This window comes from Rattus norvegicus, chromosome 5 (genome assembly GCF_036323735.1).
Source record: "Rattus norvegicus strain BN/NHsdMcwi chromosome 5, GRCr8, whole genome shotgun sequence".
Classification (NCBI taxonomy): Eukaryota; Metazoa; Chordata; class Mammalia; order Rodentia; family Muridae; genus Rattus; species Rattus norvegicus.
In genome coordinates this window covers 27,588,603-27,612,010 of record NC_086023.1, presented here as the reverse complement: position 1 = coordinate 27,612,010, position 23,408 = coordinate 27,588,603, and the positions used below count along the sequence as shown (strand labels likewise).

The 23,408-nt window shown below is 44.1% G+C and overlaps 1 protein-coding gene across 9 annotated transcripts in view; it reads left to right on the top strand.

The window, feature by feature from the left end:
* The first annotated feature begins 491 nt into the window (after nucleotides 1–491).
* The window catches only part of Asph (aspartate-beta-hydroxylase), a 212,587-nt gene continuing 189,670 nt past the window's right edge, over nucleotides 492–23,408 (top strand). For 2 of the 9 annotated variants that reach the window (XM_006237861.5, XM_039109773.2), the window contains exon 1: nucleotides 780–1,096. In XM_006237861.5, coding sequence (XP_006237923.1) covers nucleotides 973–1,096 — 124 coding nt within the window. In that variant the 5' untranslated portion in view covers nucleotides 780–972. Of the gene's footprint in view, nucleotides 1,097–23,408 lie in introns of all 9 variants that reach the window. The other 7 variants (XM_006237863.5, XM_008763575.4, XM_063287529.1 and 4 more) reach the window with 7 other exon arrangements.

The following is a 23,408-nucleotide window of genomic DNA, read 5'->3' as shown; positions in this document are numbered from 1 at the left end:
TTTCTGTTGCTCGCAGACACCAGGTAGGTAATTGGTAACACAAAAATGATGATGGTCTCTACTGGACCTTAGCTGGTTCATCCAGCTGCTGCCGTTTTTATTTTTAATACTCAGTTCTCAATTCCGAGGCAGTACACTGTACAAGCATAGGAGGAGATCCGTGGCTGGAAACATGAAGTAACTCTAGGTATTAGGGTGGTGAGAGTGTCGTGCATGGTTAAGAAAATAGGGTTTTTGAGTCATATTAACAATTTGATGTCTTAACTAAGGTTCTCCAAAAATACTGATGGCACAAATGGCGTAAATCCCTTTCTTTCTTTCTTTTTTTTTTTTTTTTTGACACTGAAAGGATCAAGGATCACAGTGTACTGGCGGAACTGTGACAAATTCCTTTCAAAAAGAGGGTTTGCACTCTTGGTACGTGCTTAGGCACCGGAACCAAATTCCCAAGAAGCCAAGAGGTGGTGCACTGCTCTCGGGCACCGCCCTCATACCCGCCCCATTCCGTTGGAACCAGAGCGCCAACGCTCGCGAGAGTCCTGCGGGCTTCCACGTTTGCCACGTTCCAGAGGATCAAGGCAGACTAGAAAGCCACAAGCTGCTGGGGCTTTGCAGCCACTGCGCAGCAAAAGACAAGCTTAGTCCTGCGGAGGGCTTGGGAGCGTAGCCTGCCCCGCCCCCTGCCAGAGGTCCTTGGGATTGGCTTGTGTTGGCGTCCTTCAAATTTGGTGGGTGGGCCGAGGCTGACGTGGGCGGGGCCGAGGCCGGGGGAGCAGAGTGCTCCTGGCAGCCAAAGGAGTCGCAGGCTAGGCGCACGCGAGGCTGGCCGCGCCGCTGCACGCTTGTGCTAGTCGTCCGAGGCGCGGTGAGCGCGGTGGACGCTGAGGCGCTGCTGCAGGAGTCCAGGAGCCCCGGTGTCCCTAGAGCACTCAGCAAGGCCCCGGTTCTCTGCAGTCCCTAGAGCAGCTCGCGATGGCCCCGCGCAAGAACGCCAAGGGCGGCGGCGGCAACAGCAGCAGCAGCGGCAGCGGCTCGGGCAGCGGTAGCCCGAGCACCGGTAGCAGCGGTAGCAGCAGTAGCCCCGGGGCGCGGAGAGGTCAGAGTCCCCGCAGGCCAGGCCCTGGCTGCGGGCGGGAGCCGGGTGGGCGCTGCAGGTCTGGTCTGGTCATCTGTCCGCCGCTCCTCTCCATCCTTAGCGAGGCTCCTGTGTGCGCGGGGCGAGGCCGCGTTCACCGGGTGGGGAGGCGGAGGGGTAGAATACGCCAGAGGGGGACTCTAGCACCCGCCTGCCCGAGCCTTGCACGGCCCTTTCCTTTCCTTTCCTGGTGGAAACCGCGCGTAGAGGGTCTTTTATCTTCTTGCAGATTTCAGGTCGCTTGACCCTGAGCCAAAGTCAGGGAAAGCAAGTTTCAGCCTGGCCAGCAGCATTGAGGAGCAGCTTGGAGGAGTGTATTCAGGGGCCGGGATGAGACTGGATGCATCGTTCTTGCAAATTATTTTAAGGAGTTTTGTTTCGTTTTCTTAAAATGTGTTACGTTTGCATTTTAAAATGCGAAGGGGTATCATAAAGTACTATAGGTATTTTTGTGTGCTCTCTTCCTTTTTCTTTTCTTAAAAAAACAAACAAAACAAAACAAGACAAAACAAAACAAAAACCAAAACAAAAAACCCTACTGGTTATTCACCTTTCTTCTCCATGTGCTTAGCCAGCAGAGTGGAGAACAGATGTTTTAAATCTGTTTCGTGTCATATTTCACCGGTTCTCAGTTTCTTTTATATTTCCTTTGACTCATATTTAGAATATTGGAACTGGAACACACATGTGTACTGAATGTGAGCTCTCAACATCACTGGAAATGATTTAGATTCTGTGCTGCGGTCCCTGGGCAGCCCATTATTATATGTCATATATAGATTGGATGGTTATGGTTTTATTAATATACGTCAGGAAAATAGATGAGCCAGCTCTGGTTTTTCTTCATGGCACTTACCGTCTTCGTGTATATTGTCTTTGTTTCACTCTCTTCTATTTATTCCCTTTTCTCAACTAGAATAGTTCTTTTCCTTAATAGATGTGCAATAAATATTTGATTAGAAAAAAATGAATGACTAAAGGTAAATGGGGGAAGTAATGCAGTTAGATCCATAGTACACAATGACATTTCGAGAACTGTTTGTATTCTTAATGGAACGAACTCTATGTACACAGTTTGAGGTCCAAGGCTACTGTAGTAATTAATACAAGTAAAAAGGACATTCTGGATCTCTGGCTCCTAAGTCGGCTAATTTGGCATAGGCGGCACCGCTGCTCTGTGGCTAGAGCTGTGGATTTGAACTATGTGAATGAGAAGAGCCTACTGAATGCTGAGGTACCGTAGAGAAAGCTAATGACTATGGTTTTAACGTTTTCTGTAGCTATTGGCTAGTGAAATGTGCTTTTGCTCCTGTCCTGGGAGCTGTGTGTGTGCACACACGGGGGAAGTGCTCTAGCCACTGAGCTACACCCCAGTCCTTCATCACTATCCTTTCAACTCCTGAGTAGACAAGTGACCGCATCCAGGGAATCCATTATGAGGCCAGTCAGTACAGTAAGTATGGAGAGAGTGCATCATTTCCCTATAAATAAACCAGTGTAGCAGTTTGCTGATCAGGTTAGAAAACACCAAGATGTATATAGTACTCTATTCTATCATTAGGATGTCTTCTACCTTATTCTGTCATTTGCTCACATTTTAGAGTGTCCAGGCTGTAATGAAGCACACTTTCATTCATAATGAATGAAACACCCGTGTTCTAAACCCTCCCCCCAAACCCAAGCCTAAGTTACATAGAGCGCATAATTCTTCCTAGGCCATTATTTTGAATAACCACTTAACCATTGAGTTCTGATTGGGTGAAGGAGAAGGCACCAGATGTAGAAACAAATGTGTGGTTCTGTTTATTGCTTTCTTACAGCAGGGTACCTGAGAGATAAACACCGTACTAAAAGAAAAGTTAACTTTATGTGGTCACTGAGGCAGGGACATGGACATGCAAACCAACCCTGGCTGCTTTAGGTGCAGATAACACTGCTGTGGCCTTTAGTGTCTTCTGGTTACAGAAGGTAGGACAGTTACTGCTTAACGGTTATCTTGCTCAGCCTGTGGAAACCCAGGTAGGAAGGAGGAGCACAGACTAAAATGCAGGTTTTCTGTCACACATCACTCCACCTCACTGTTTGAATGGTGGGTTCTTAAGTAGAATACGTCAGATCTTATAAGGGTGGGGAGTTGAAGTAGTTTGTCAAGTTTTCTTCTGGTATTTTCCATGGCAGAGTTACAGTCATTGCAGAAATTTGTGCTTTTGTCATTAACTAATAGGCCTTTGACCAAAAAAATGTTTGAAGTAGCACACTTGAAAATCCTAGTTTGAAAAGGAAACGCCCTAAGTTTGTCACATTGGGAATCTGATGTCAGTGGTGACTCATTAGTACTTAGATTTTTATGTAAAAGTATGATGAGTGATGGGAGATGTGTTTCATTCCCATAAAGCACACCTATAGGGAAAACATTTTAAAGCAGGTTTCTGCTTTTCATTTTCTTCAGCTCAGCTGAGAAATGATACAGTGGAATTTCATTTTACGTTTTTCAAATGCACTCTTTAGAATACGGAAGAAGGGAGTTTTAATGTGCATATAAAAATGTGCTTTACGCGGCCAGGGTTCAGAAGACAGGCATTTCACTCATAGAGTGTGCTTCATCATTAAGTGTCCAGTGGTCCCAGAAGGTCTTTTTCAGACAATTGATTGGGAAAGCTTTTCAGGAAGAGGGGACATGGTTGCCTTTGGGTTCATGATACAGTACAGAGGGGGCCAGTGCCCTGTATCCCCATTGTGCCCAGTGTCTTGACATAACCACCCTTTGCCTCTTTCGGCTATGGCTTGCTTTTATCTTGCCACTTACCAGGAGGTGTCGCTGTAGAACATGTTTCCTCTCCCAGTTTGAAGCTTCAAGTTATATAATGGCAATTGGGCCTTAAAATTATTTTAATCAGTCTGTACTCACCCAGGAACTCTTATCTGCTGGTGTTCAGTTCTTTCAAGATAGCTAACAGATTTTGAAATTTAATAATAAGCGTTCGTGTGGAACAACCTTAAGACTTATCAAGAATAAAATCTATCCATATATATATTTGATGTAAATTCACACAATCATTTGATGCATTTTAGTCATTGAGAAACACACTTCCAAATTTATTCTTCCCCAGCATTCATATACTTTTTGTGTCTCTTAGGTTACTAATGTACACAGTATGCTGCTGAGTGTGTCTTGGCTTTCTTAAAAGAAGGGGGCCCAGTCATGGTTCTTTTTACTTAACCAAGGGGATCAGTTAGAGGCAGTGGTTTAATACTCTATCAGTCATTTAAGGATAGAAAAATAGGAAGGCCATAATTTGCTCACTCTAAGAACTGTATGTTTTTGTTGTGCTGGTAGCACTGTTTTGCTAGTTTGGCCAGATCATATAAAAACAAGTTCTATAAAATTCTTGGAGGAAATTCTTTACAACCATACCATGGACTGGGAACTACAGACTCATAATTGCAGTCCTGTACTGATATCATCTGTCTCATAGAAATTATTAGAAAATACGTAGATAAGATTTATATTTTCTGCCAGTTAATAATACTATTATGGTTAAATGCTTATGTGCGCTAACTTCTTTATTTCTGGTTAGTATTAGATATTTTGTTCATGTGTACTGATCCCCAAAGAGAACAACAAAAACCCCATTTTTCTCATGAAAAGGCAGTGCAGTTTGGAACAAAGAATCTGATAGCCCAGGCTTAAGAAACATGTGGCAACTACCCAAAGACTATACATGGACTGACCCTGGGCTCCAACCTCATAGGTAGCAATGAATAGCCTAGTAAGAGTATCGGTGGAAGGGGAAGCCCTTGATCCTGCTAAGACTGAACCCCCAGTGAACATGATTGTTGGGGGGAGGGCGGTAATGGGGGGAGGGTGGGGAGGGGAACACCCATAGAGAAGGGGAGGGGGAAGGGTTAGGGGGATGTTGGCCAGGAAACTGGGAACAGGAATAACAATTGAAATGTAAATAAGAAATACGCAAGTTAATAAAGATGAAAAAAAGTTACCTTTTAGCACAATAAAAAAAACAAAAAAACAAAAAACCCCATCAAGCTCTCTTTACCAACTCATGCCAAGAATCATCACTATTTCCTTACTGCAATGCTTATATTAGACATAAATTTTGACTGTACTTTCTCTAATTTTGTGCACTCATTAAATTATTTTTAATGTTAAAAAAAAAAGAAGAAACATGTCTCAAGTCTCTCTGACATCTCGAACCTTAATCCATTTACTCTGTTTTGGTTCCTAGTACCAATAGCCTAAGCCAAATTTGATATGTACACTTGTCCAGGCTGATGGTTAGAGTGCAAAACCTGAGCGGATACAAAGTATACATCTTGACCCTCTATACTACTGTTACTCTGTAGCATGTTTGTTTCCAAATGCAGGATACTTTTTGCAGTAGACTGTATTGTAACTTTCTGAAGCACTCGATACATTTTTGTAAGCATTGCTTTTTTACAGCAGCCTTCCAGTTGCTGTTTGCCTGCTGCGCTCTTAGGCTTTTGTAACACTCTGTATCGTAGTACAACTCAGATACAATTTGCTCTTTTGATGCTCTTCCAGCTACGATTTAATGTCAGGAGAAGGACTTGGCCTGCATCTTCAATATGCTACTTCTGCATCCCCAGCAAGTACAAAATCCAACAGACTGTTAAGTCAATCCCATTTAGTAAAAACAACATAAAAATTATGTTGGCTAAGGCTAGAGTTGATAGTAATGTATAGTGCACTTCAAGATAAGACATTATTTTTAAAAAATTCACTATAAAAATCATATTTAAACATAGAATGTTTTGCCTGATTTACATATTATACATGTTGAAACATTGTAAGTTATTCCATTCATATGTATAATATTTCACTGTCAGTTAAAAATTTACTGAAAGCCATTTACGATTTACCAGGATAATATGAGGAAAGCTTCAGTTGTCTGTCCTTAAGCCTAGTGGTACCTGGCTGGCTCCGTCTACTGCCCCTGTGTGTAGCTGTTCAGTTTTGTTTCATGGGTAGAATATGCCATTTGTAGTGAACACATACCTGCTCCATTGTACAGAAGGCTAGCGATGAGATGCTCACTCCCTCTGTCCCACCACAGTGGTGTATTCTGGAATCCAGTCCATGAGCTCTGGTACTGCTGGGAGCCTGGGTGGTGGATTATCAGACTTTATAATTAATTTTACCTTTATTTTATGTTCCTCTGCCTTGGGTGTTCGCACATCTGTTCTGCAGTTGGCATTTTATTTCACGGATCTGATATGGTTCCTTTCAGCTGCTGGCCCGATCTTTCAATAGCAAGGCATTGAATGGAACTAATTCTGATCAGATCCCTGATGGCTGAAGACAAGCAAGTTATTACCTATTAGACTGAGAGATTTTTTACATTCCTTTTTCTCCACGAGCTTTTAAAGGGAAAAGTTACAGGAAAAGTGGCAGAAGGTTGCAGGGTGTCCTTCGGCCTTGAGATACAAGGAAGCTTGGCTCATTTTACAAGTGCCACCATAGGTAGTGGTAGGTAGTTTTTTTTTTTTTTTGCTCCTAAGCAGAGATCAGTATGAAAGGGGAGTGGGGGTGGGGGTGTCCGTTTCCAGAGGAGAGCCTTAGCCGGAGACAGAGCTCTTGCTGAATTTGGAGAAATGTTGACTCTTCTCTGTGTATGTCCACAGATCTAACCCAATGACTCATTCATTATGGAAGGTAGCCAGGGTTGTCTTGTTTTTAAAGTGGAAGAATATTGTTTGATAAAATAATCTCATTCCATAACCACCATTGTTATAATTTTGCTCCTGTTTGCCGTAGGCTCGATGGCCATTCCTGCCCTGCCAGACAGTCATTGTTAATATGTCATAACTATTATATTTCTCATGCCACGTATGCCTGTATGCAGAGTGTTAACATCCACTGTGTGTTTGAATTCAGTCATGCTAACGTGGCATGCTGGGAAGTCTCTTCAGCTTTAGGTTCACACGTACATATTGTTCGGGAATAGCTAACTTCTTTTCCATGGACAAAAGCTAGTGTTACAAATGTGTATTGAAAGACTATCTAGCATCGAAGTTTACCTTTCCAGTCTTTGAGTCAAAGTGAATTTTAATAACATGCTTCTGGCTGAATTTTCAAAATCGCTCCGAGTACTTGCTTTTTGAAACTACCACCTTTCACTTCATAAGTAAAACCCATCTGTACTTTTAGATCTGTATCTGTTGAAGTGTGATTTTTTTTTTTAACAGTATCCACTATATATGTGAAGGAACAAACCATTCTCACCTTGTGGATTTTCTTCTGGAGTATCACTTCTTAGCCATTCTTACATATTATGTATTGTATTTATAAATGTACACATGATTAAAATATACTTACTATTAAAGATATATTTTTAGAGTGATTTAAAATTTAAAAGAATTTCATTTCATGTGTATGGGTGCTTGTTTGCATATATATTTGTGCACCATATTCATGCCTGGTACCTGTGGAGACCAGTAGAGGGCATCCAATCTTTCGGGACTAGAGTTACAAACAGTTGTGAGCCACCATGTGGATGCTGAGAATTGATACTGGCCTTTAGAAGAGCAACCAGTGCTCTTAACCACTGAGCCACCCATCTGTCCAGCCCAAGATTTATTTTTCCTTTCTGTCTATGTGTACATTTGTGTATGTGCACAAGAGTACATGTGCCCTTGGGGGCCAGAAGAGGGCATCAACTCCCTTGGAGCCGGACTTACAGGAGCTGGTAAGCAGCCTGGCATTGGTGTTGGGAACCAAACTCAAGTCTCATGGGAGAGCAGGAAGAGCTCTGAACTGCAGAGCTATCTCTCTAGCACCAAGTGTGAAATAATTTATTGCTAGCATTATGGGCAAAAACTGCTTGAGAAGCCTGTCTGTATCCTTACGTATGGAGATGTGCATGCGCCTGTGTAACATGCAGTAAAAGTGTTTGGGACCTGGTTCTGGCTCAGTTTACCATGGTCTTCATTTCTGTGGCCACAGTTCCTCACTGTGTGCATATACTTCTTCCTGTTTGATCAGGCTGCCTGAGATTGCTGCTCCTTGTGCTCCACCTTCCAAACCGAAACCAGCTTGCCCCTTTTCTATGTGTATCTGAATATTTTTTCATGCTATGAAATTAGATTGGAGCTCTTGCCCTCTTGCTCTTCCCCTCTTCCCCTTTGTCCCCTCTCTCTCCAATCCCTTCTCCCTTTCTCTCCACGTGCTCATGGCGGGCCTCTACTTCACTTCTCTACTCTATTTCTGTTTCTTTTCTCTCCTCTTCCTCCTCCTCCTCTTCTTCCTCCTCTTCCTCCTCTTCCTCCTCTTCCTCCTCTTCTTTCTCCTCCTCCTCTTCCTCCTCCTCCTCCTCTTCCTCCTCTTCTTTCTCCTCTTCCTCCTCTTCTTTCTCCTCTTCCTCCTCTTCTTTCTCCTCTTCCTCCTCTTCTTCCTTCTCTTCCTCCTCTTCTTCCTTCTCTTCCTCCTCCTCCTCCTCTTCCTCCTCTTCTTTCTCCTCTTCCTCCTCTTCTTTCTCCTCTTCCTCCTCTTCTTTCTCCTCTTCCTCCTCTTCTTTCTCCTCTTCCTCCTCTTCTTTCTCCTCTTCCTCCTCTTCTTTCTCCTCTTCCTCCTCTTATTCCTTCTTTTCCTCCTCTTCCTCCTCTTCCTCCTCTTCTTTCTCCTCCTCCTCTTCCTCCTCCTCCTCTTCCTCCTCTTCTTTCTCCTCTTCCTCCTCTTCTTTCTCCTCTTCCTCCTCTTCTTTCTCCTCTTCCTCCTCTTCTTTCTCCTCTTCCTCCTCTTCTTTCTCCTCCTCCTCCTCTTCTTTCTCCTCTTCCTTCTCCTCCTTCTCCTCTCCTTCCTCCTCTTCCTCCTCTTCCTCCTCTTCTTTCTCCTCCTCCTCTTCTTTCTCCTCTTCCTCCTCCTCTTCCTCCTCTTCCTCCTCTTCCTCCTCTTCCTCCTTTCTACTCCCCTCTCTCTCTCCCCCCCCTCTTAACTCCCCTCCCCATGCTCTGAATAAACTCTATTCTATACTTAAAAAAAAAAAAGATTGGAATTGTTTGAGTCATAGCATGAATTAACCCTTTTGGGTATTGAGTATTTTATTAAACCCAAAGTGGTCGTATGAATTAATATCCTACCTACAGTGAATTACAGTAGTTACCTTTCTTGTTGCCACTCTCGATAAAGTTTAACATTTGTAAGTTTGGCGCATGTTAAGTACTCTTACGTGGCTAAGGTTTGCATTTTCTTGCGTCCTAGTAAGATGTGACATGTTTGTTTCTTCTGTGACTTTCTTGTTCATACTATTCCTTGGTGTTTTTAACTTGTATGTGTGCGTGTATTGACTGTAGAGTGTGTTTCACAACCCAAAGCCTTTTGTTTGCTTGAGTGGCAGGTCAAGGACTTCTCTGTTCCATCATGGATTGTTTATACTGCCATTTCCTGTGCTATATTTTACTCAACAGAACTTGATGCTTTTTGTATAGCAATAATAGAACTTTACTGCTTTCTACTAAATGGTTGAGGCTTTTGTGTTGTCACCATCGTTTGGAGCCTAGATGGTGACATTCCTTTTAAGTATGATCATCAAATATCTGAAAGTTTGCTCTTTTGCATTTGGATCTCAACAGCACTAGTTACTGTATGGACCGTTCAAGTGGAGGGGATCTGTTTTAAATATTTGTTTTTTACAGAGTAGGTAAGGAAGCGTTCTGTAGTTAGCATTCATATGGACTTTGCAGAGTCAGTCTTACCTTTTTCTAAGCCTTGAACCATGTTCCAGGAGGAGAGACCCATGTTACTGAGTGCGCTTTAGCTGTGTGTGAAGGTTCCGTGTCTGAAAGGACAGGTCACACCCCCTTTCGCTATTGTTCTTTCTGTGTATGGCTTTTTTTCTGCATTTTAGAACATTCTTCTCAAGGTTTTATGAATAATTGGGTTTTTTTTTTAGAAATGTGGGTAGAATATATTGAATTTATAGAATAATTTGGGACAAATTATATCTTTATAATATTGAATCTTATATCTGAGAATAATATAACTTTTAGATTTTTAGTTTTATCTAAAAGTTTATACATTCCCCAATGTCTCACTGATCGGAAGAGAATTCTAGAACGTAGTCTCTGTCTTTATTAGCACAGATGCTGTATACTGTTGCAGTGTATTGAGACAGTACAATAAATGCAAGTACAAATGCAAGTTGAAAAACAAGAACTTCGGTACACTTTAGTTCACCTTAAAATGATCTACCTCTAATTCTACATATGGCCAGCCTTATCCCTGCCCTTCTATTTGTCAAACAGCTCCCTCCCATTTTCCTATCTCATTTCAAAAGCTTCCACATCTGCTGCTTGGTGAGTGGAAGTTGATCCCGGAGTCGATATGGTGAGCCAGCTGGCAAGAGGCTCTCTGCCCCTCCATTTGGAACCTTTGATGTTGCAGAAGCAGTTCAGTCGAGAATCTTGGAAAGAGTGTGTTCTCGTAGGACATGAAAGGCCATGGGCTTATGCGGTTCATCTCTGATGCATAGTTCAGTGAAGCCCCTCTCCTTCAGCCGCAGAGGTCGCCTGGGAGTGAAGTTGAAGAGTCAGGCAGTACCAGCCCCACAGTTAAACCTTAAAATCATGGTGCTCTCAGCTGTTAGAGCCCCTTGATCCCAGCCTGCCTCAGAGCAGACACAGTAAAGGTTGGTGTGTGAGTGCTGCACCTCTTCACAGAGTCCTTAGTGAACCGGGTGCCATCTTCTCTGACCTAGTGCAGTTACCTGACTCCCTGGGAACTCTTCTCCTCTCCCCCGTCCTAAATTAGTCTTCCCACCTAATAAAAAGAGTGAACTCCACAGAAACCTTTTGCTCTGTTTACTCTATCATGCAAAGTGTTAGCCAGTGAATGCCAGAGACACCCTTTCCCTTCTCTTCAGGTCTTTCTGGCCAAAGTCAATGGAGACTGTCTACAACCCCAGTCTAGTGGGCTCTGTTTGCCCTTTGCTCCCTAGAGGATCATTTTTCCAGTATGTTCCAGTAGGACATCTTTTCTAGATAACCATTCTCCATAGCTTTAACCACACATTGATGGACGCAGTTTCCTGAACAGTAGAAGGAAATAATACCAATAATGGTACAGGGAATAAAATAGCCGCTACCGCTCAGACATTGAATGCTTATCTCTGTTTTAATATTTGATTCCATAGTAATTGTCTGTGTCTCCTTTTGTAGATGAGAAATGGAAGGTTAGAGAAATAGTTTGCCAAAGAAAGCTAGCAAAACTTGGAGCTGGAGTACGGATCCCAGTGTTGAGTCTGAAACTGCTGTCACAGAGCACGTTAGAGCATCGTTTGTCACTTAGACTACCCAGACCAACTCTCACCACAGCCTGATGTCACAGCAGACCTTATAAAGTAGAACCGAGATCACAGGCACTTTTTATTGAGAAGTTCTGGTAGTTCGCCAAAATTGTGATGTCAGCCGACTCCAGAGCAGGGTCTGCCTCCTCCTGGGCCCCCTGTTCATCCCTTTGTCATCACGCTCTGAACAGCACTGTTCCTGGAGTGCGCAGCCTCTCTCTCGCCATTTTCTGTCTCTCTCACCATTTTCTGTCTGACCCCGGTGTATTTCAGCAACAACGTTCTCCATCAGTTCATAAGAAATAAAATTGTTGGGGTGCAGTTTCAGTGTGTGGTATGCTTAAAGTTCATCGGGGTTACCAGCAGGAGTTGCTAGGCTCTTGCTCCCCTGACTGGCAGCCGTTGCCAGCATGGCTCAGAACTCCGAGACTCAGAAAATTACACGTCATCTGCTGTGTGCCAACTCTTGGTCAGAAAAGGGGTGATCTCAAGCTCTAGAATATTCGTTAATAAAGATCTGTGTCCTCAACCAATAGGACTGGGAACCAAACCAATAGTTTGGGAAGAGGAGGAGTCCAGGCCTAATTCTTGTGAGCAGGTGACTTAGCATGCCAGCCACCTTGCCTCTCGCTGTACGGCATCCCTTTCTGCACAATGCATGGCTTATTAAACTGTTTCACTTTTGTGCTTCAGTTTGCCTTCCTTTCCTTGGAGGTGCCCCGCCCCCAAGCCCCGCCCACAAGCGTGCTTCCTTTGCCAGCTTCTTTAGAGCAGGTCTACTAACCTCCATTACCAGACTCACCATTTTCTTTGGAACGTGTGGTATGGCTTCTCCGAGAGCTGAAAGCGCAGTCCACACAATTGTCTCCCGCCGAACTTAACCCATATGCGAACCCAAGCTCTTCTGCTTGCTAATGGAGGTAAACCACCAAACCTCTCCAGTGCTTCTCAGCCTTTCTCCGTCTTCGCGACGAAGGTGATGGTACTTACTTCGCAGCAGGGAAGAAGACTGACTACAAAGTCGATTTCATTCAATTCCACTCAAAGCAGATGTGGATCTGGCTCCGGATGTGCAGGGATCATTGGCTCAGATTGTCTCCTACGGACCTTTTTCTCTGCTCCTTCTCTCCTGTGGGGAACCCAGGAAGGAAGCAGCCAGTAGCAGCGAGGAGAAAACCAAGCAGGGCTTCCCCTTGCATTTTCCTCAGAGCTAGACTAGCTGCTTCTCCTGCCCTACTTGGACTGAGGTTGTCCCGTGTGAACCTGGCTGCCGAGTACCCACTGTGATGGATTAAAGAGGCGGGACCCACCATGCAGCCGCCATTCCGGCCTCTCAGCTCTGAGGCTTTTGCCTGGAAGTAGCCATGGCCGCTAGAGCCAGGAGGAGAATATCACAGTGTTCCAATAAAACCTGATTATGGGCACTGCAGCTGAATTTCACATAAACCTCACATTATGAAGTTTCTTCTGATTTCCTTTCAGCTCTTCTAAAGCTAAAATCAGGCTTAGTGCCTGGATCATTCCCAAACCCAAACAAATAAAACCAAAACCAAAGCCCTAAACCTTGGGACCTTGGCCATGGTTTACTCTTACTTAGGATACTGCAGAGGCTGGGGGTTGCTGTGCTGTAGATAACGTGTTTTTGTGTCTGGTGTTTCAGAAGCTGCCTAAGCTAGGTCCTCTTTATATGGTGCACCAGTCTTGAGCATCGGAGTAGGTACTCAGTCCACAGAAAGGCAGACAGCATTGGAGTGAACACACACAGGGGAACGTTTCTGTTATTAGCCCAAAACGCGATGACAATTAGCTGTGCTGTTGTCTCTTTTGCTTTCGATGTTTTGCTGTTGAATTTCAAACGTGCTATACGTTCTCAAAGATGACCTGTCTCGGGGGATTTCTTGGGCTTGTGCTAAGATGACAGAAATCCTATTGAAAAGTGTTAGAGCTGAAAAGAATTCTAAGAACATGTGTACTTCGTGTACATAGAGAATGGTCCAGAGAGATCAAGTCCATCCAGTGTTAGATACAGTAGATAGCTCACTCGCGACAGGCTCTTCCTCGGCTTCTTGGGTCACACTTGTCAGTTCCTTTGTTCTCTGTCTCTCTCTCCCTTTCCATCCCCCTACCTCTCTCCCTCCCCCTCAGTGTGTGTGTGTGTGTGTGTGTGTGTGTGTGTGTGTGTGTGTGTGTGTGTGCGCGCGAGCGTGCAATATTTGGAGAAGCTTCACTTATTTGCAAGGTTTCAATTTTCCCTTTTATTTTTAAACATGACTCAAAAGTATGGTCTAAAATTACTCATGTAAATACTGAAGCGTGGAGTCATCTGCTGAATTTTTCTTCTCCTTTTTGGGTTTCAGATTCGAAATTCCTTTGTAAGAATTATGACTATGTCCTCCTTAAAACTAAGATTTGCCAATTTTCATTAAACAATGCCAGATTATCAAGTAGACCAGATATTTATAGAGTGGCTTGCCACGTTAGCACCTGAGTTAACACGTTTGAAATTCAACAGTCTGATTTTCCCGAATGACGACATCCTGAGACCCTGTTCAGCTTTTGTCTGGGCAGTGTGAATTTTACCACCTTTCTAGCTTCTCCTCACTGGATTGTAGGTTCAGTTGCCTTTTTGACTCACTGTTGTGGGATAGGGCAGAGATTTAGCTGAATAAACAAATGAATTCATGTTGAAAAAAAAATCTGTAGGAACCATTTAAAATTTGCCATCGTAAGGGTTAGGCTTGCCTCCCACAGTCCACACTACCTCACAGAGCTGATCCGTTTTGCCAATCTGAACTTAATGGTGACCCAGAACTTTTTATGTAAAGATAGTATTTTTAGCTAATGCTGTCTTATCGTATTTAAACATCATGACTGTGCTTGGCTCTCTTCCTGTGCATTAGCACGTGTGGATTTTTTAAAATTAGATTCTTCTCTCATAACAACACATCCTGATGGTGATTTTACCTCCCTTTGCTCCTTCCAGCTCCCTTACCCCCCACCTTCTCCCCAGATCCACTCCCCAATTTCTCCTCCTTTAGAAAGGAGCTTGCCTCCAAGAGGTGACAGCAGACAGAACAAAAGACGATATAATAAGAGAAGGTGAAAGCCCTCTCACTGTTGCTGGACAAGGCAACCCAATAGGAGGAAGAGTCCCAAGAGCAGGCATGAGTCAGAGACACCCCTGGTGCCGCTGTTAGTGATCTCATAAAAACACCAAGCTGGACTGGAGAGATGGCTCAGTGGTTGAGAGCCCTGACTGCTCTTCCAGAGCTCAAATCCCAGCAACCACACGGTGGCTCACAACCATCTGTAATGGGATCTGATGCCCTCTTCTGGTGTGTCTGAAGTCAGCTACAGTGTACTTAGATAGAATAAATAATTAATTAATTAAAAAAAAAACACACCAAGCTAACAGCTGCAACATAGACACAGAGGACCTGGTGCAGACCTTTCCAGGCCCTGTGCTAGCCACTTCAGTCCCTGTGAGACCATGTGAGCTCTGCTTAGTTGGTTCAGTGAGCCATGCTCCCCTGCTGTCCTCCATCCCCTCTTGACTCCTACAATCCTGCCTTCCCCTCCTCTGTGGTGTTCTCTGAGCTCGGAGAGTAGAATCCCAATGGAGGCCTCATATTTAGACTTGGCATGATGTCTGGCTGTGGGTCTCTGCACCTGACCCCATCTGCTGCTAGAGGAAGCCTTTCTGATGACGACTGGTCAAGACACCCATCCTAGGTCTCTGTGCTGTCCGGTCTCTTGTTCCTGGCTATCCAGGGAGTGTTTGGCATGGGTTAACTTTGATGGTGACCTAAAACTTGTCATGTAAAGCAGTATTTTAAGCCAGAGTTCTTGGGTTGTCATCTTTAAGCTCTACGACTGTGGCTTTCTGCCTGAACAATAGCATCTGTGGACTTTGTATAAAGCCTGAAGAATTGCACTTTGCAGCAGGTCAAACATTTGGGGGGTTACACGCTCCTACAGTGAAGTTTAGAGCAAAAAGTTAGTGAGATCGGAATTGTGGGACATCTCTGAACATGGTAGTGATGTTGGTCATAACTCTGTGTGACTGGGATACATTGTGATGGGAACACAGGCAGACATATGTGTGGGGTAAACAGAATCAGAATTGTGTGCATGTTTTCTTTTTCCATTAACTCTACAAATATTAGGAGTTGCCTTATCATTGTGTTGGGACAGAAGTCACTATTTGTATTCTCTTTCAGATTTTTGTGGAAATAATGTGTGTACTGGTGTGATCTGTGCAGTGAGGTTTAAAGAAAAGGATCAGGCCTAGAAAGGGCCAAGCCTTAGCAGGTCATATCAGATACCCTTGCATATCAGATGCTCCAATTATGATTCATAACAGTGGCAAAATTATAGATATGAAGTAGTAACAAAATAATTTCACGGTTGGGGTCCCCACAACGTGAGACACTCACTGGATTAAAGCATGAGGAAGGGTGAGAACCAAAGGCTTTTTTAAATTCTCAGAACTCACAGCAACCAACAATTCCTGCATATTTCACCACTGAGAATCTAGAAGTCAGAGAGGCAGGCAGGCGGGAGGCTAACGGGACAGAATTTCCATTTTTGCTTAAGGAAAAAAGAGAGGTAGATTCAGAACAACTATAACTTGATTAATTTCAAAGTAATCCTCAGTGAATTCTGTCTGTAAAAAGCATTCTGAAGTGCCCAGAGAGGCAGCTGTAAACATTTGGACTTTGTTTGTCGAGTCCAGGCTGCTGAAGATGGTTTTGTTATATGTTGGGTAGGCATTCGCTGCACATTGGTCTGATTCAGTCTTGGCTTCTAAGCTTTGCTGAGCATTTTGGGAATGCCCTGAGGTCAAAGGTGGTCTCCATTAATCACATGTAGAGTGTGAAAGGCAATCGATTTGTGGAACCCAGGTGTAGGAACGTCAAGAAGCCTGTCCAGGTAATATTTACAAAACTCAGGATTTCCCATTTTACCCTAATAATATCCTCCAACCTGCCTGCTTTTTACCCTGTACGATCTTTTCTCTGCCACCTGAGTGCTGGGAAGATAGCTATATACCACCATGCCTGGTGTATCTTTGAATTGTTGATAGCGCTTATATAAAGATTTTTTTAAAATGTGATTTTATTATTAAAATAGCGGACTCCAGCAGAACACAGGTAGGGCTGTTCCTGTGGAAAGTGAGAGAACCAAAGTGTTGCTTGGCAACTGGAGAGCAAGGAAGTCAGACTTCAGTAGTTAAATTTGATAGAATGATGACCAAGTTTTTCTTTTTTTCTTTTTTTCTATTTACATTTCAAATGTTATCCCCTTTCCCAGTTTCCTGTCCATTAAACCCCCTATCCCATTCCCCATCCCCCTTCTTCTATGAGGGTGTCCCCCCCATCCACCCACCCTTTCCAGCCTCCTCATCCTGACATTCCCCTACACTGGGGGTGAGGGGGGGTCCAGCCTTGGCAGGACCTAGGGCTTCTCCTCCCATTGGTGACCAACAAGGCCATCCTCTGCTACAAATGCAGCTGGAGTCATGGGTCTGTCCATGTGTACTCTTTGGGTGTGGTTTAGTGCCTGGGAGCTCTGGTTAGTTGGCATTGTTGTTTTTATGGGGTTGCAAACCCCTTCAGCTCCTTCAGTCCTTTCTCTAACTCCTCCAGAGTCAACACCATTCTCAGTTTAGTGGTTGGTTTCGAGCATTCACCTCTGTATTTGTCATGCCCTGGCAGAGCCTCTCAGGAGACAGCTATATCATCAGACTCCTATCAGCATGCACTTCTTGGCAATATTGTCTGGGTTTGGTGGCTGTATGTACATGACTGGATCCCCAGGAGTGGCAGGCTCTGAATGGCCATTTCTTCAGTCTCTGCTCCTAACTTTGAGTGACCAAAGTTTTCATAACTTAGCTAGTGGGAAAAAAAACCCTCAAAATCATCACCTGTTTTTTACTTTCACTCTTGGTGAGAGCCATAAAGAGATGCTAATATTCTGACCTCTGTTTTGAAACCACCTCACCATGCATAGTTTCTGCCCTTAACAAGGATTCTGCTAGTGTCTGTGTTTCTTAGAGCCAGTGATTTGCAAGTAAGCCCTGAAATAGATGTCACACCTCATGGCGAAACAAGGAACCCTGTTACCCCTTCACCCATGGTATGCTGGTGATGTCTTTAAAATATGCCCCATACTGCTTCATTAATACTGCACACAGCCTCTCTGAAGAGGTCACTGAGGAGCTGAGCAGGCAGACCCGGAGAAACAGGTTTCGCCGGTTGTGAATGCTAATGGGCAAGTTTCAGGGAAATGGGAAGAACTCTTACAAGTCTATTCAAACCAGAAGCAGATGTGTAAAAGATTTGAGCGAATGCTTCACTGATTGTATGAAGTAAATGGCTAATATGATTTGAAATGTGTGCTCGCATAACTAATTCTCAGGAGAGCATATGCGAGGCTCACTGTAAGATCCACGATGCACTCATTAGAATGGCTAAACCTAAACAGACAAACTCCTAACTGTGACAGAGTGGTAAGTGGTTCTTAATGAGCACATTCAATGGTGGAATTACTTTGCGAATGATATGTCTATTTTTTTTTATAACACCCACTATGTTTACGCCTGGGGACCCAGCAGTTCTGATATTGATCTTAATCTTAATTATATATGTGTCGTGTATAATTATCCTTCCTTATCTGAAGATTGATTCTAAGAACCTCCTCACACAGAAAGTGAAGCCCCATGTGCACACCAGTGTTGTATTTGCAGGTAAACTATGCATAGCCCGCCCCCCCACCCTATTCTTCAAATCATCCACAGATTACTTCTAGTGCTGACCTAGTTACGCTTACTATTTTTGTCAGGAATCACCGTGGCCAAAGCAACTTAGGAAAAATGGGTTTAATTGGCTTGCACTTTCTTTTTTTTTTTTTTTTTTTTTTTTTTTGGTTCTTTTTTTTCGGAGCTGGGGACCGAACCCAGGGCCTTGCGCTTCCTAGGTAAGCGCTCTACCACTGAGCTAAATCCCCAGCCCCCGGCTTGCACTTTCTTATCACTGTGGGAACACAGTGATGACTGAGGGAAGTCAGGACAGGAACTCAAGTAGGGCAGGATCCTGGAGGCTGGAGCTGATGGAGCAGCCATGATGGACAGGGGAAGTGCCCAGAGGAGCTGCTTACTGGCTTGCTCCTCATAGCTAGCTCAGCTTGCTTTCCTGTAAAACCCAGGACCACCAGCAGGGTGTGTGTGTGTGTGTGTGTGTGTGTGTGTGTGTGTGTGTGTGTGTACCCACAGTGGGCTGGGCTTTCCCCCATTGATCAACAATTAAGAAAATTCCCTACAGACCTGCCTACAGCCCCATTTTATGGAGACATTTTCTCAAATCAGGTTCACTCCTCTCAGGTGACTTTAGTTTGTGTCAATTTGACATAAACTATCCAGCCCTAATATTTAATTCAATGCAAGGCCTATGCAAGTGGTTTGATGCCACATGGTTCAGGGAATAGTGACAAGGAATAAATGTCAGTACACATTAAGTACAAATGTAAGCATAGATACAATTTTCAATGGCTATTGATTGAATCCATGGATGTAGAAACTGTGAGTATGGAAAGCTGCTGGATTGACAGTAATCTTGGTTGAGAGTTTCTCTAGCAATTTTGATTCAGAGTCGTTGTGGTGTGGGGAATGCCTAGTTCTCTACTAGTAGCAGAATGGATTGACTGTGTTCACTCTTATATACTTACGTATACAGACAGCGAGCCTCCTCCTTGGTTACCTAGTATGAGAGCAGCATACTACAGTACGATGGAGCGAACATGAAAGACACATTATATGGCACCATTTTGATAAGACTCTTAGGGATAGGTAGAACTAATATATAGTTAGAAAATTAAAACGGGGAAGCATTCAACAGAGCAGCAGAGCGATCGCTCAGAGCAGGATAGGGCGAGACAAGCTTGGGAAGGATCATTAGTGGGATAGATAGGGTTCTTGTTCTAGTCTTGACAAGGATTTTGCAATAGCAGAGTACACATTTGTTAAAGCCCAGGAGCTAGTCACTTAAGGTGAATGCTCTTCCTTTCATGGGAACCTTACACTAAAAACTATTAAAAAAAAAATTGAACTGTGTGCCATACTTACTGAAGTGGCGGGTGCTGATGTTTACAATTTACTTTGAATTGTTTCGTATACACGAGGTTGATTAAAAGGTGAATACAGATTGGTGAGTGGCTATAACAGAAGCCATGCATTAATCCCTTCACAACAGAATCTATAGTACTCATTATAAACTTATTTCAGATTGAATGGTGCATTTTGGAATTTAATTAAACATTGGAGACACATTCACATATGAGTTGTGTCCCTGTCATTTTTACTGACTATTTTCCATTGTGTAGACATTTATTTTGTGTATCTCTTGTTTGCCAGGTACTAGTGGAAGCCCTACATCTTCCTTTAGTTGGTTAGGATTAATCCCTCATTTCCTCTAGGGAGCACAGGCTCTCCCCCACCTGTGTGACAGATTCCTCAACATCCCAGTCACCTTCCATATTTAAGTCTGGCCGGTTTAGCACTGACCTCATCTTCAGTGCCACGTTCTGTCTGTGGCAGGCAGGCAGAAGGGCCTGCAGGGGGCAAGGACTACCCAGTACCTCCGGTGATGTATCTTTTGTCCCTGTCCATAATTGCCTATTCAAGGCTTTTGCATCTCAGGAGTTCCCAGGCAGGGAGGAGCCTGAAAAGCCTCTGTCCTCACAGCTCCTGGCAATGCCTCCTCTGCCAGTTGGTAAGACTGACTGGCAGGTTGCTCACAAGAGACATGTGCCAGGTGGGAACCTTCACCGTAGCCCACAGGATGACCCAGAGTCACTCATGTGGGCAGTCAGTTCTGGGAGGGAACTGCTACGTCGTCCTTGTTGCCCCCTTTCATCCATGGAAAGCCGGGTCTTTCCAGGAGCTCAAGCTGCAGTGTGTGGCCCTTTCCCTGTAGCCTCTGCTTCACGTTTCTCCCTGTTCTGCTGCTCACGGGTAAAGTGGTCTCTTGGACCCACTGCTTGAGTGTGCATCCCCTTAGGGAGTGAGAGTCTCTTCCAGGAAGCTTTTTATCTTTTGTGTATAATTCTCCCAGTCCCTTGCTCCCATTTGGCATTAAGCGGGGATTTGGGGAGTTCATACATGTTATTAATGTCTTTGCTGTGTTTGCTGTAATGTGGTAGGAGTTTTTGAAAACCCAGCTTACTGTTCTGTAGAAGTGTACTTTCCAGCTTTTGGCCAAGCTGTAGAATTTCTCCCAGTCAGGAGTATGTAAGAAAATGTATAGCTCTTGTGGGTGGAGAGAAGGGCACCAGGAGTGAGGCAAACTCTGGAGCCTGAGGGAACAGCACTGCAAGATTGGTCTCACTTCAGACACTAGCCATGGCTTGGGGCCTCCTGAGGGCACCGAGTTCAGCTGACCTCAAGGTCGAGGGCCCCTACAGCCACCGTGTGTGCAGCAATTCACTAGAACAAATGGCAGAACTCAGCAAAGTGCTGTACTCACCAATGTTTTTCTATTACAGTGAAAAGAAGTAGAAACAGTTAATGGAGGGCACATACAATGCAATAAATGCCCTATGACCAATAAATGCCCTTGGGAGCTCATCTAGCTTTTGGTGTCCAGGGTTTGTAGAGGTTTGGTTCATGCTTCAGCTTAGCATTTCCAAGATCAGACCTGATAATCGTGTGGCCCACAGTTTCCCTCATCAGTCACACTGGGAGGCTATCTAAATGCCCAGAGTCCTTAGACTGGTTCCAACCTTCCTAATGCAGCATCCTTTAATACAGTTTCTCATGTTGTGGTGACTCCTGTCTTAGTTTTGTTTCGCAGGAGACGCCATGGCCATGGCAACTCTTATAAAGGAGAACACTGAATGTGGGGCCGGCTTACAGCTCAGAGGGTTAGTCCATTATTGTCAAGGCGGGAAGCATGGCTGTTGGTAGGCAGACATGGTGCTGACAGTGGAGCTGAGAGTTCTGCATCTTGATCCGCAGCAAAGGGGGACTGTATGTTACACAGGCATATGTTGAGCATAGGAGTCCTCAAAGCCTGCCCCCCACAGTGACATATTTCCTCCAACAAGGGCACACCTAATAGTGCCACTCCCTTTGGGCCAACCACTCAAACACCCAAGTCTATGGGCGCCATGCCTATTCAAACCACCATACCCACCAACCATAAAGTTATTTTGTTACTACTTCATAACTAATTTTGCTACTATTATGAATTGTAATGTAAATCTCTGATATGTGACACCCCACCACCACCACCAAAGGGGTTATGACTGGCAAGTTGAGAACCATTGCCTTAGATAGGATGCCTATCAAGTAGGGTATCTCTGTAGAGAGGCAGTTCTTGCTGTATAATTCGTACATTTGTTTTAAGTGCATTTCCATGTGGATGCAGGTCTGTGTGTAGGTCTTTGTGTATATGGAAGCTAGACATCAACCTTGGATGTCATTTCTCAGGGAAAATCCAGGTTTTTAGATGTGGTCTCTCCTTGGCCTGGAGTTGACCAAGTAGGTTAGGTGGCCAGTGAATTCTAGATCTTGTCTCTGCCTCTTCACTTCAGAGATTACAACCATACCCAACGTTTTACATGGATGTCAGGGATTAACTCCGGTCCTCATGTTTTTGTGACAGAGCCCTCATTACACTGGTCAAACTGTCTCTGTAAGCTTGCTCTATAATTTCTGCTTACAGTCATTCTTGCTTTTTAATTTTCACAGTTACTTTCTCTACTGGGTGGTTTTGTGTGTCAGCGTGACACAAGCAGGAGTTACCACAGAGAAAGAAGCCTCCCTTGAGGAAATGACTCCATGAGACCCAGCTATAAGGCATTTACTCAACTAATGATCAAGGGTGGGAGGGCCCAGCCCATTGTGGGTGGTGCCATCCCTAGGCTGGTAGTCCTGGGTTCTCTAAGAAAGCAGGCTGAGCAAACCAGGGGAAGCAATCCAGCAAGCAGCACCCCTCCATAGCCTCTGCATCAGCTTTTGCCTCCAAGTTCCTGCCCTGTATGAGTTCCCATCCCGACTTCCTTTGGTGATGAACAGCAATGTGGAAAGTGTGAACCCTTTCCTCCCTGACTTGCTTCCTGGTCATGATGTTTTGTGCAGGAATACAAACCCTGACTAAGGCACCTTCATTGTTGTCAAGAAACCTTCAAGGATACAACTGAAGATCAGCAGTTTTCACTATTGGCTTCGCAACCACTGTCTCTGGATTAAGAGTTAAATGAGTGGCCATGTTTTCAGGTTTTGTCCTTCCTTCTTATTTATTTATTTATTTATTTATTTAATTTTATGTGTGTTGGTACTTTGCCTGTGTGTATGCCTGTGTGAAGGTGTCAGATCATGGCGTTACAAACAGTTGTGAGCTGATAGGTGGGTTCTGGGAATTGAACCTGGGTCCTCTGGAAGAGCAATCCGTGCTTTTAACTGCTGAGACACCTCTCCTGCCCCTCCTTCCTTCTTTCATCTGTTACTGATTTTAGTGAAAATAAATGGAAGACCTTTACTCTCACATTTTTTTTTTATTGTACTACTTTTTGATTTCTGACTGAACGTCATTCTCTCACTTCCCAAAAACTTTCCCTTCCTGGGCCAGCAAGAAACTTGCCTCATTTTAAATGTTGTCTTAATACCTGTTACATGGGTAATTAGCCTAGGGGAGTGGTTATTCCTCAGAGATGGACTCTCCTCTATTGAACACTCTATGGGGAGAACTAATTAACTTTTAAAAACTGATTCATTAGGCATGGCTTGAAGAACTAACCCAAGTTTCCCACTGTAATTTTAGAAACTAAAAGACTCTTAATGGGGATGTGTGGGGTAGGGGTGGTGGTGGTGGTGGTGGTGGTGGTGTGTGTGTGTGTGTGTGTGTGTGTGTGTGTGTGTGTGTGTGTAGGGTATGGATGGACCCATGTGTCCTGAT